Source organism: Nymphalis io, chromosome 28, assembly GCF_905147045.1.
Source record: "Nymphalis io chromosome 28, ilAglIoxx1.1, whole genome shotgun sequence".
Classification (NCBI taxonomy): domain Eukaryota; kingdom Metazoa; phylum Arthropoda; class Insecta; order Lepidoptera; family Nymphalidae; genus Nymphalis; species Nymphalis io.
This window is the reverse complement of record NC_065915.1, coordinates 6,201,091-6,215,202: the sequence shown is the minus strand read 5'-3', so window position 1 is coordinate 6,215,202 and position 14,112 is coordinate 6,201,091. Positions and strand designations below refer to the sequence as shown.

Genomic DNA, 14,112 nt, shown 5'->3' with positions numbered 1-14,112 from the left:
TATGTCTCTTGTGCCTGATGTTTCACTGGCTCGTATACCCTTCGTTATATGTATATATATATAAGCGAAATACCACTCATCGCGAGATCTCAATAATTATCCGCCCGATTAACTTGAAATTTGTCATAAATTCTTTTTCTTATATACCCGTGCGAAGCCAGGACGATAAGCTAGTTATATATAAAAATAATGATAGTATATCTGTTAACATTACACCTAAATACAACCGACCGATCATGAAATTTCGTACATATATGTATGTTTTTATGTAACTTTTTATACAATTTTTTTTTATACAACTACTACTGTTCATCCGTGTGAATCTTAACCGACGATCGTGGGTTCAAACCCGGGCAAGCACCACTGAATTTTCATGTGCTTAATTTGTGATTATAATTCATCTCGTGCTTGACGGTAAAGGAAAACATCGTGAGGAAACCTGCATGTGTCTAATTTCATTGAAATTACGTCAAATGCGTATTCTACCAACCCGCATTGGAGTAGCGTGGTGGAATAAGCTCCAAACCTTACCAAACCTCAAAAGGGAGAGGAGGCCTTAGCCCAGCAGTGGAACATTCACCGGCGTTACTGTACCGTTCATGTGGTCACCATAACAAATGGTATATAAACAAAGTCAGGACGACGTCGGTTGAGTTTTCTAAGTACATAATAAAGTAATTGAGGATACCTCAAAGTTAAATAATTACTTAGTTTTTTCGCCGGTTTTTTTTTCAGGTAGGGTTTTGTACAAGCCCGTCTGGATAGGTACCATCCCCTAATCACATATTCAACTGCCGAACAGAAATACTTGTCGTTAGTATTGCTGTGTTCCGGTTTGAAGCGTGAGTGAACCAGTGTCAAACTACCTTTAAAAGGGACGTATCTTAGTTCCCAAGGTTGATGGCGCATTGATAATCTAAGGGATAGTTAATATTTCTTACAGCGCCAATGTCTAAGTTCGATGGTGGCTCATTTGCCAGTAACCTGCCAATTTGAAATAAATAAATAAAAACAGGTATTTCAACCGAAACGATGGTAGTTTACACCTTGGCTTACAACAAGAATGTTTAATGCGTCAACATTAAATAAAACAATCTCAATTCGAAAATAAAAATACGTTTCGTTAAAAGGATGTGATCATTAGTCAGTCACGGAGAATTCGTCGACAATTTTAAACTTACTAAATACATAAAGGCCACGAAAGCTTGACATCGTTCTTAACTTGTAACATCTCAAAATAATCCTTGAGAAAAAAAACCAGTTCCATTTTTAATGGCTCAGTTTTCGATCTAGGAACGCATCGGTATCACTAAAAATTGATTTTATCTATATTCAGGTGGTCTTAATTCTGTTTTAATTGATAGAAGGGAAAAAAAATTGTCGCATCGAGCTCGCTTGTTAACGCGATATCTAATTATGTGGCCGCGACAGGTTGGATGCAGGATAAAAATTAACATAGCTTTTTTGTTGCTTAACTCATAGTTGGGTAGGAATTCGATCGTTTGGCGCGTTATCTGCTGTTTTAATAGTTGAATGTCACATGTATTTACGTGGCTCAGTGTTTCGTATATGTTCAGCGTTTGCTCTGTGATTCGATTATGTGCTCGTTTAGATATCAACCATTTGTATATAAGCGATTCAGCAACCATATGGTAAGCATGAACATATAAACATATACCCCCTCTTTTATAGAAAATCTTGTTTACGCACCCGATCATAATAAAAGCGGGTTTATGTAGGATTCCTGCAATAGTGTCTTGTTGTTAAAATCTAGTTAGTTAAAATAAAAAAAATATATAAAATATGAAGAACGTTAATTCAGCATTGCTATTCTGTACACACTCACACGTGGAATGTTGAAAACCGACTTGATACGAACCGATGATACATTGTTGGTTTGTGCCCGTCTGGGTAGGTACCACCCACTTATCACATATTCTACTTCCAAACAGCAATACTTTGTATTGTATTGTTTTGTTTTGAAAGCCAGTGTAACAGTAAGAAAAAGGGACATAACATCTTAGTTCCCAAGGTTGATGGCGCATTGGTGTTATAAGGAAAGATTAATATATCTTAGCGCGCCAATGTCTATAGACAGTGGTGACCATTTAACTTCTGCCCAAAATTATATAATTATAAACTTTATTACTATGGAATTTGGTACCAAGGCTAGAGCAGAGATGACTTAGTGGTTAGAACACGAGAATCATCCACTCCTGTGGCTCGGAAAGCTCTTAAAGCCGCTGGTCCAACGCCAGAATCCCTCTGGTCGTGTTTGACGCGCCGTTGATTTTTTATTATGGGAAGCAAAATATGGTGTATTTGTCTTTGTGCTGTTCTCTTGAGAATTGGCTGCCGAAGCCGAAATTCGTCGGGTGAAATAATCACTTAGCAGGAAGCTAGAAATATAGGATTTATATACTAAAATAATTTCCTAAGAAGTTTTAAATAAACTGCTTGTGAGAAAGTCGAATAAGCTAATTTCTCACCGTCGATGATATGTTGTTTTTTTTTATGCATTTTACGCGAAAGTTCAATCTATTCATAGCTATATATATATATAGTTGTTATCTATTAAAAAATACATTTTGACGAGATAGATGCTAAGTTTCTTTGGTCCCACGTCGATGTTTCTTGGAAGTGATATTTTTTTTGTCGGTTATATAATTTGACAATCAATTTAAAGTGAGTGAGTGATTCCATGTTAAATGAAGACGGTGATGACGTGCGAACTCCTAGATTTATTTATTCACATCGATGTATTAAGCAAACGAACGACGGACGTTGTTATTAAGAACTTATTTCTAGTAAATATTCAATGTTTGGCCTAGAAATTGGTCGAAAGTCGGATGGCTATCAATACAGGATCAGATAAGGCGTGCAAAAAATTACTGTCATACGATGTTTAGTAACGGTTGTTTATTTTTGAGTGTTTAGTTAAATTTTAATCTGTTTTGCTTAGTCTTCGAGTTGACAAGTGTGTTTTGTGTGTGTGCGTGCGCAAAAGTGCATAGTGTGAAGTGAAGCGTTGATACATGTTGTCATGGTTGAAACTGGTTTGTACCGCTTTTTTATTCGTGATTATTGATTGCAACTCCGCTACGGTGAAAAGCTGAAAGAAGGTAAAAAGTGACGAGTGTATGGAATGCATAGATTCAAGGTCACGGGATCAAACCCGGGCAAGCTGGTGTTTCGTGAATTGTTTAATTAGTAACAAGTTGTTCTTTAGATAAGCAGTGTAAATAAATTATACATAATTCGAGTTCTGAAAGTTTTGCATAATTAACGTCCTCTACATTCATTTTGACCGTCTAACATTAAAATTTAAAAAAAAAAACAACTTTAAAATATTATTTATATTCTATCTTTTATCTATATAAATGAAAATGAATGTTTGTATGTTTGCCCTTTATGCGGTCGAAAATTATTCGTCCGATTGTGATGAAACTTTTGGTGAGTTGTTCTGCATACGTTTAAAAAAGGTTCCTTGCCCAAAAAAAACATGTATATATGATTGTCCTTCAATCATAAACGTTTTATGTGGACCATTATGTACTCGTACGAAGGTGTAAACATAAACGAATTTTATAAAATGTCGATTCAAAACTATACGAGCCACTTAAATAAATGATAAATACATTTAGATTTTGTACCTCCGAACATTCTCCGAACCGAACAGCCAAGACATTAAGCTATTCCATTGAAAAATGCAATGTTAAATACACGAGTCTGTCTTCTTTGTTGTACTAGAAATCGGTCTATTTAAATAGATTGGCCAATGGCTTGAAGACAAACTGATGTAGTCAATTGTCTTTATTTAAATGAATACTGGGTTGACTTAGTGGATTGGCTCGGATATTGGCCTCGTGTTGATGCAGCATAATCTCAGGAATATGAGACAGAATTGATCAGTTCTCATCGCGGAGATGGGATTGTCCATTCCCTTGGGAACGGATCACAAATGGTGATGAATATGACTAACCCTATGACATGCATGATTCTCGTTTGATCATTTAACGCCAATGAATTTGTACATATACGATAGTTCGTGTTTTGGGAACTACCTATTACGGATCAAAGGGTAAATGTAAGCAGGCCGCCAACGCATCTGCAATCGCTCCGGTGTTGCAGGTGTCCATGGAAGGTGGTGGGTTTATTGATTTTCAGCACATCAACTTGACAGAAATATCGCTAGCTGGTTGTAGCATTTGGCTGCTCATTATCGTCTTCATATTTATGCCAATGATAAATGACAGCGTAAAATTGTATAGCTACTAATAATATCCGACCCCACGGTTCATTGCCCGTCTGTAACACCCACTCATTAATTATTCTACTGGCAAACATTGTATTGCCGTGTTCCCATTTGAAGGGTGGGTGAACCAGTATAATTAAAGGCCCAAGGGAAATAGTACTTAAGATCCCATTATTGCTGGTGCGTTGGCAGTGTATGGGTGTTTATGTTTCCTTTAGTGTCAATGTGAGGTGGTGAACTAACAGTAGGTTGGTAGGAATTTGAGCTTTTGCCTTTTTAAAATATAAAAAAGATGGCTGAACGATGTGTCGTGGCCTATTATAGAATAGGAAGTGGGACGAGCATATGGGCCACCTGATGGTAAGTGGTCACCAACGCCCATAGACATTAGCATTGTAAGAAATATTAACCTTCACTCACTTACCCTTCAAACCGGAACACAACAATACGAAGTACTGCTGTTTTGCGGTAGAATATCTGATGAGTAGGTGGTACCTACCCAGACGAGCTTGCACAAAGCTCTACCACCTGTAAAATTGTTTTATCATATCCCATTTCATCGCCAATATATATAATGGAAGTGGAATTAACAGCATGTGAATGTTTCGGTGTCGGACTAAGGCCTCCTCTCCATTGGAGGAAAAGGCTTGAAGCTTATACCACCACATAATGAGAAAACACATGTGGGATATCTGTTTATGGTGTTTTTCTTCACCACCGACCACGAGATGAACTATAAACACAACCAATTGTGAATCAGCTCTTAGTTATCACCATCATCATAATTTCAAGTCCAAAATGTCGTTTTATAAACCATTAATAATGAAGACGATTGTCGACAGAGTGATATGACGACGCGCAGTAGCGCGACCGCGATTCGTGCGCGGCGCGGACACAAGGAGCGTTCTAAGAACTTCACAGAATTGGAGAAGAGGACGGTACTCGAGCTGATAGCGCGCCATCGTGACGTGCTGCGGCAGGGACGCTCCAACAACGCGACCAACCGCAGCAAGCAGGTGATAAATAAATGTCCAGTTGACAGGGCTCAACTAACGTAATCAAAACTATAAATAATGATTATATACTTTACTCAAGTACGCTCTTATTATGTATCGAATAATTATCATACAATTACAAGATTAAATTCGAAGTTATAGTATATTATAGTTACCAGTTTGCAATGCTGATAGTATCAAGAAATGTTCACAAAAAACGTTCCTCTATTCCGACAATTAAATAACATAACATAGTATATTAATTAAATATAATATACATCTTTCATTATGTAATGTAATTTTATTATATACACATAATTTAATCGAATCATATAATAGATTTGAGCATCGTTTAATCCGTTTTAATATCATTATTCTTATCACCTCACATATCACTAGATATTTGACTCCCTACCAATTTTGGAAACTGATTACAGCCAGTTTTAACTAGTTTAGTTTGAGCTAAAACGAGATTGGTCGACGGCGATGATGACGTAATATCCAACCAATAAGCATTAAGTATTTAAACACATCAAAACTTATATATAGAATAATAGTTTTGTTAATTTAAATATCCCATTATACTAAGTATTAAATTAAATAGTTGTTACGGGTTCAAAGTTCAATTCCAGGCAAGCACCGCAAATTTTTTATGTGGGTATATAATAATTTGTGTTAATAATAAATTTCGTGTTATGAAAACATTGTAAGGATACTTGCAGTGAAAATGCTCATTGCAGCAACGTAGTGGACTGAGCTACTTCAACTCAAATAGGAGAGGAGGGGTTTCGTCCGGCTGTGGGACATTTACAGTTACTTTACTTTTTTTTAACGTTTCCATGTCTGTAAGTTTGTAACGTCGCTGGTCCTGTTCCTGAAATCTTTAAGGTCGTGTCGGATTGTAGTACAATCAGAATAGGCGTGTAAGGGTTAGAGATTACAGCGGTGTTTGCGCAAAAAAATATGCAATTTTATTTATTTTGTGCTCAATGATAATAAATTTGGTAAGGAAACCTTCACGTGTCGGATAGTTTTGCCATTTGTATCCAAAATTAGTTAGTATTAGAGAGAGCGTGTTGGAATGAGACGCGCTCAAATCATCGCTTACGATGCATCTCATGCCGACTCATCTCGGCTTTATAAAAGACAAATGGATACACCATACTTAGAAACAATATTTACACCTAAACTAATATCATAAATGAGAAATTGACTCTGTGTGTCTGTGTGTCTGTGACACGGTTGAAGTACTGAACCGTTTTTGACAAAACTTCGCATTACTTCGCTTTTTTTAACTCCTTCCCAGCACCACCTCCCTTTTCTGACACCAGTGTATTATAAATGTATTATCAATTATTTACTGGTGGTAGGGCTTTTTGCAAGCCCGTCTGGGTAGGTATCACCCACTCATCAGATATTCTACTGCAAAACAGCAGTACTTGTTATTGTTGTATTCCGGTTTGTAGGGTGAGTGAGCCAGTGTAATTACACGCACAAGGGATATAACATCTTGGCTTCCAAGGTTGGTGGCGCATTGGCGATGTAAGCGATGTTTAACATTTCTTACAATGCCAATATCTATGGGCGTTGGTGACCACTTACCATCAGGTGGCCTATATGTTCGTCGCGAAAATTTGTTTGTTTGTTACACTGTCCTGTTTTAACTAATCAATCGATTATCACGAAATTTTGCATACACGTTTTCCCCATATGGTTGTCTCACGAGCGAAGCAGAGACCCGTAACTAGTATTGAATATATTGAAATCGCCAGCTCGTAACTAAGCCGAGCCTGTACTTTAATTGTCTATGTGCAACTTAAGTAATTTGATACTGCAACGGTTGCACTAACACGCCACGTGGCTTATGACGAAATGCATTTGTTAAATACTAGTATAAGCTGCTGGCTTTACACGTGTTATATAATATATATTTTTTTATTTATGTAATTTGGTTTAGTTTATTAGTAATTATTTCCAATTTATTTCTGTCTAATATTCGCTTTACACGTATTAGAACTTAAAGAATAACGTTTGTTACCAAAAATTCTATTATAATAAATATGGAAATGTTTTTTTTTTTTGTATTAGTAAGAAATAGTAACAGCCTGTTAATGTCCCACTGCTGGGCTAAGGCCTCTTATCCCTTTTGAGGAGTAGGTTTGGAGCTTATCCACCACGCTGCTCCAATGCGGGTTGGTAGAATACACATGTGGCTTTTTGTATTGCCTAACTGAAAAAACTACTAAACTAAATATATATATATATATATATATATATATCTGATAAAAGTATATATATATATATATATATATATACTTTTATCAGAAAGTTTTGGGGTTTTAGTATATAACATTATTATATACCTAAGTAGCGACTGCCTCGTTGGTATAGTGACTTGATGTAAGGTCGAAGACCCGGAGGTCCTGGGTTCAATACCCAGGTCGGGCCAATAAACAGTTATTGGATTTTTCTTTTATAAAATTCTCAGTAGCGTCCCGGAGCCTGGAAGTTGGAAGTGTGTACACTCCCGTGCCTCGGAAAGCACGTAAAGCCGTTGTTCCTACGCCTGAATTCTTTCCGATCTTGTCAGATTGCCGTCCCATCGGATTTTGACACACTCAAGACACCTGTGTTTGCGCACACGCTTGTGCACTATAATATCTCCTGCGCAGTTGGCTAATCTCTCTTGAGATTGGCCGCCGTGGCCATAATCGGTACGGAGGACGTTATTATTATACCTAAGCAGCTAAATCAGTTATACCACCTTTGTTAGACTGAATTTAATGTTCTTGACATTAAATTCACGCTTGCCACGTCAATAGTCTGTATATAAATGAGTAATTCTTATAACTGATAAATAACTTATTGGTTTCTATATAATAACGAATCGTTATTATACACCAGAAACAATCGTTTATGAGTTACGAGTAACGTCAAAATCGTTTCTATTTTCACGTCACATACATACGACTTGAAAACTGACAGCAACAAAGACCTAAGCTTATAATTTTTTTTTAATAGCTAAATAATTTAATTTATCGAAACAGTTTTTTTAAACTTTTTTTCAATGAGGCTATAGAACTGTCGGTAAAAATATCATAATTAAAACGAATACTAATAAGAGAAACACATGCCGTATAAAGGCGAGTGGCTAAGTACATTTGTTTTAGAGGTAGGAAGACAAAAGGTCATACAATATCGCATGCGACTATTTGGGCGAGGAATGGAAAACTGTATCCATTGCAGGATATCGGACGAGTCAATAAGTCCATGAATTAGCTTGTATAGAAAGATGATATCATTTATTTTCCTTCGAGTGTAAAGTGAGCTTGCTCTGTAAAAATTCAGTCTCGACTCAGTTCATACGATTTCAGTTCGAGACATTTATTATCGTTGTAAGAAAGGTGATATAAAAATCTCTTTTGAACACATTCAAGTCTATTTATGTGCACCTGATAGCAAGGACTCCACACTACACTGCAATACTCCAGGATATTTCGAACAAAGGTATTAAATAAAAGAATAGAAACACTCGGTTGCTTAAATATCTATAACTGTCTATTAATAAATCCAGATAGTTTTGACGCTTTTTTTTATTATATGATCTAGATGTAGCCTAAAGCTTAGTGAACTATCAAGTATAACGCCAAGATCACGTATGCTCGTTACTTCTTGGATAGTTGAATTATTATTGATATAATATGTCATCTTAACAGAAATAATCTTGCGAGAAAATTTTATATAAAAACATTTCGTGGGGTTGAGGTACATTTGATTTATGTGGCACCAGTCACAAATGTAGTTTATATCCGTTTGCAATATTAGCTTATCTAAATCATCATTTATTACGCGATAAATTTTCAAGTCATCAGCATAAAATTTGAAGTTCGATTTTATATTAATACATAAATCATTTACGAAGATTAAAAACAGTAAAGGGCCTAAATGTGATCCTTGAGGGACTCCTGAAGCTAACTCAATTTCTGCGGACTTAAAACCACAAATATTAACGAATTGTGAACGTTTTTGTAGATAAGACTCAACCCATCTCAATAACGAACCATGAATGCCCATGTGTTCAATTTTTTTCAATAATAACTGGTGGTTCACAACATCAAACGCTTTTCTGAAGTCAGTGTATATTGAATGAACCTCTTTTTTCTTGTCTAAGGCATTTGCAATTACCGATACATAAGACACTAAATTTGATGCTGTTGATCTACCTGCAAAAAGCCGTGCTGATTACAATTTATATGTTTACGTGTATGGCCTAGTATTTCCCTATGCACAATTGACTCAAGTATCTTACCACAATTAGATAGTAATGATATAGGACGATAAGCAGTTACATCACCTACATCACCCCCTTTGTAGGTTGGTATTAAATGAGCTTCTTTCCACATTGACGGGAATATGCCCGTCTCTAACGACTTATTATAAATTGTGGTTAAGGGCTTATACAATTTTTTTGCACATTTTTTCAAAAATAATGGAGGTAATCCATCAGGACCGGGTGATTTGTTCGTATTTAAAGACTGAAGACATCTCAAAACGTCGACTTCTTCTACGAATAATGAGTGACATAACGTTGCCATATGGATTAGTAACATCTGGTGTTGGCAGTATCGAGTATTCACGGCTTAAATTATATGTATTCTGGAAATGCTTGGCGAAAAGGTTAGCTATGTCCTGCCCACCCACTGCTTTATCGATTCCTAGGGTCATTTCATTGGGAATTGAAGTACAGTTATTCATTTTACTTTTAATAAAATACCAAAAATACCTTGGATTTCGACGTAAATTATTAGGTGTATTATTTATATAGTTAGTATAACATTCTTTTACCAAAGCTTCACATCGTTCTTGTAACAAAGAGTAACTAAGTTTATCCATTTCATTTCCGTAAGTTTTGTATCGTTTATGGTATTTCGCTTTTTCTCTAAGAGCTTTAATAAGGGATAAGGAATACCAGACAGGGAATCTCTCATTCGTCGGCAATTTAACTGGAGTAAATTCATGAATAATTGACATTAATTTCGAGTAAAATACTTCAACTATTTCATTAATTTCCCAGCATCCTAACCATATAACTGTCCAATCTATAGTTTCTAAGGCAGAATTCAGCGCTTCATAGTCACATTTTGTATAATTGTATTTTAGGATTTTATTATACTTGACAGTGGCATATGAGGACTTTTGAATTAATACTTTGAGAGGGGGATGATGAATGTCAGACTGTACGAGAGGTGCTGATACTTTGGAAATAGCTATGCAAGCTGGGTCAGTAGAAAAAACTAGGCCTAACCTTTTTGCTATTTTCATTCAAAACACTGTTACATTGGTACAGATTATTGAATGTAATGGTGTCTACAAATCTATTTACTACGTAACCATCTGAAATCGATGGTAATAGAAAAATAGATTCAGCATTGTACTCCCACAATACGTCATTTAAGTTAAAATCCCCCAGCAACATAATAGATGACTTTTCGTTTACTTTCGTTACTACACGCGATAAGTTATATAAAAACGTGTCAACATAATTCCCATCTAAAGGTGGTGGTAGGTAGGCAACACACATATGAACACTGCTGCTCCCTCCTATTTTCAAACTAATCCATAAGTCCTCACACGCCGACTCCCAATCATACTTTCGAGTAACTTCAAATTTCTTAGAGACAGCGATCATTACGCCGCCCCCATCTTTTTTGTGAGAAGAAAACGAGGAGGAATATCTGTCACGCCTAAATGTTATATCTCTGATCAATTACTTCGTAATCATATAGAGTATCGTTTAGCCACGTTTCGGTCAAAATTATCATATCATAATCATTAGCCAATACGGATAAATGAAAATTTTCTACCTTCGTTCTTAAGCCTCTCACATTTTGGTAATAAATACTTAAATTGAATTTTATAATGAATTTTATTTTAAATGAACATTTCAAGAATACACGCTTCAAAATAGTATATCGCAATAAGTCGGTTGTCAACATTTTGCGGATGAGTGATGAAGTGAGTTCTTAAAGAAAATCACTGCAGTTCTCTCGGTCTTTTCGGATACCTTCTTTATTTAACATAAGATTTACATAATGACATGTAAGCGAGAGCCTTCAAAGGAGCTTGAATTAAGATTAACTCACTCAGTGCTTGTGGGGTGACAAGTTGGAGAACGAAAGCCACAAATAGATCGGACTGGAGAGATTTACTGGACCAGGCTAAGGCCCACCCTCGGCTGTAACACCTCAGATGATGATGATGATGCTTAAATGCTTAATAGCAGCTATTGAGAATCTCACGATAATTAATAGAGGGCTTGTAATTAACTAACTCCGCTCGCTGTTTCGCTCGCATGCGGGGCAAGTGTTAGGTAGCCTGTGTTAGGTCAGCTATATAAGTATTATGTCCATTCCAAATTTAGACCAAATCCGTTTATCCATTTTAATGTGAGCATGAACGTAAATACAGTAACAGCCTGTTAATGTCCCACTGCTAGGCTAAGGCCTCCTTTCCCTTTTGAGGAGAAGGTTTGGAGCTTATCCACCACGCTGCTTCAATGCGGGTCGGTAGAATACACATGTGACAGAATTTCAATGAAATTAGACACATGCAGGTTTCCTCACGATGTTTTTCTTCACCGTCAAGCATTAGATGAATTATAAACACAAATTAAGCACATGAAAATTCAGTGGTGCTTGCCCGGGTTTGAATCCACGATCGTCGGTTAAGATTCACGCGTTCTAACCACTAGGCCATCTCGACTTTTTCTAGCAACAACAATAAACAATAAATAACAAGCATAGGTAGATGATGTAGCTGATGGTCTACTTGATGGTAAATGGTCACCCTCACCACAAGTCATAGAAAAAAAACGGTCAAACGCTGGCCTATAAATGATAGAAAAAGACATTCGCGCCTTAAGAAATGTTAACCATTCCTTACCTTTAATACGATATCTATCTTGGGAATTAAGAACTTGTAGTTACACTGGCTCACTCACTCTCCAACTGAGACATAACACACAACGAAACATAAACTCTAAAATTATATTAGTAGGATAATAAGTCAATTAATCTATCCAAGATTCTTAATTAAAAAAAAATTGACAATTCCAGCTGGTGTGGTCTACAATCTGCGAGGAGGTCAATAAACGTTGCGGCGGCGACAGGCCGCGCACTCCTGCGCAGGTCAAGATGTGGTATGAAAATTATAAGAAAAAGTGTAAGATGCGCGCACACGATACACAGGTATATATGAGCCAGGGTGTTTATCTTATCTAATATAGCGGAAAAGTTCAGATAATTTAATTTTTGTAGGGCTTTGTGCAACCTCGTCTGGGTAGGTACCACTCACTCATCAGATATTCTACCGCTAAACAGCAATACTTGATATTGTTGTGTTCCAGTTTGAAGGGTGAGTGAGCCAGTGTGATTACAGGCACAAGGGACATAAAATCTTAGTTCCCAAGGTTGGTGGCGCATTGGCTATGTAAGCGATGGTTGATATTTCTTACAATGCCAATGTCTAAGGGCGTTTGGTGACCACTTACTATCAGATGGCCCATATGCATATATAGATGGAACTAAGATGTTATATCCCTTGTGCTCGTAATTACACTGGCTCACTCACCAATTTGCAATGAATACCACAAACTATATTAGATCTCGATTTGGTAAAAACTAACGATATAATATTTTGTTAATTTTTACTTGTTAGTATTAATCAAAGTTTGTTCATTATTGTTCCAGCCACCACCAGCGGAAGCGCCCGGCCTTCTCGATGGCATGCTCTGGCAAAGCATTCACCCTCTAGATGTCAAAGGTATGTATATTTCGTTTGAGATTGCCGTCCCATCGGATTATGAGAGTTAGGGAATAGTGCACTATAATATGGCCTACGCAGTTGGCTAATCTATCTTTCTCGCAATTGTATTATACCAGTACTCGCCCGCGGCTTCGCCCGCGTGTTAGAGGTAGAGGGTAGACATGGGCGTTTTTGGTTTTTAACGCAAACTGATATTTATCTCATATCAAATTCAAAATCCGATTTTAGATATCCGATTTCGGTAACGCCTAGCCTCACCAAATCGCTTGCGCTCAGGCGAATATAGTCTTTAAGTACGAAATATTAAGGTCGATGATTGTGTAATAGATTTCCGTAGCAGAACCAACAAATCGAAATCCGAATCGCAAAATTCGCACTATCCTTTTTATTCCGCTTTATTCCAATTGGTTAGAAAGAGAAAGCGAATTTCATAGTACGAAACAATCAGTTTGCGTTTGGATACCATACACAATTCGTTTGGTGATATCCAGTGACTTCATTTGTCGATTCGAAATCTTTTAGTGGTATCTTTTAGTGATTTGCTTCGGCTAGGTCGATTTTTGAAATCGGATTTTTAGTTTGTGAGATCGATACGAATCGATTTGTGTTTGAAATCGGATTTTGAATTCGTTTTGATATATCGGACGCATGCCTAGTAGAGTGGCGGGTATTGGCTGTGTCTGTCCTTGGGCTTCAAGCTTGCTTCATACCAAGTTTTATCAAAATCGGTTCAGTGGTTCTTTCGCCTTGAAAGCGTAACACACATACAGGATTATTTTCGCATTTATAATATTAGTATATAGATTATATAAAGATAAAAAATTTCAGACGAAGAAGGCGAAGCGACAACAAGCGCGGAGGGCGCTCACAGCGTGAAGGATGACGATTGTATACCTGTCAACGTAAGTAACTCATAAACTTGGACTTGGTGGGGCTTGGTGGACACTCATCGCATATTCTACCAAACATCGATACTTAGAATTTTGGTGTTCCATTTAGAAGGATAAGTTTCACAAGGGACATCTTTGCTCCCAAGGT

At 36.8% G+C, this 14,112-nt stretch overlaps 1 protein-coding gene across 1 annotated transcript in view; it reads left to right on the top strand.

The window, feature by feature from the left end:
* LOC126779202 (uncharacterized) overlaps nucleotides 1-14,112 on the top strand; it is a 35,166-nt gene that overhangs the window by 18,662 nt on the left and 2,392 nt on the right. The window contains exons 2-5 of the mRNA XM_050503117.1: nucleotides 5,098-5,271; nucleotides 12,366-12,497; nucleotides 12,999-13,071; nucleotides 13,903-13,976. Of these exons, the coding sequence (XP_050359074.1) occupies nucleotides 5,104-5,271; nucleotides 12,366-12,497; nucleotides 12,999-13,071; nucleotides 13,903-13,976 (447 nt within the window). The 5' untranslated portion in view covers nucleotides 5,098-5,103. The remainder of the gene's footprint in view (nucleotides 1-5,097; nucleotides 5,272-12,365; nucleotides 12,498-12,998; nucleotides 13,072-13,902; nucleotides 13,977-14,112) is intronic.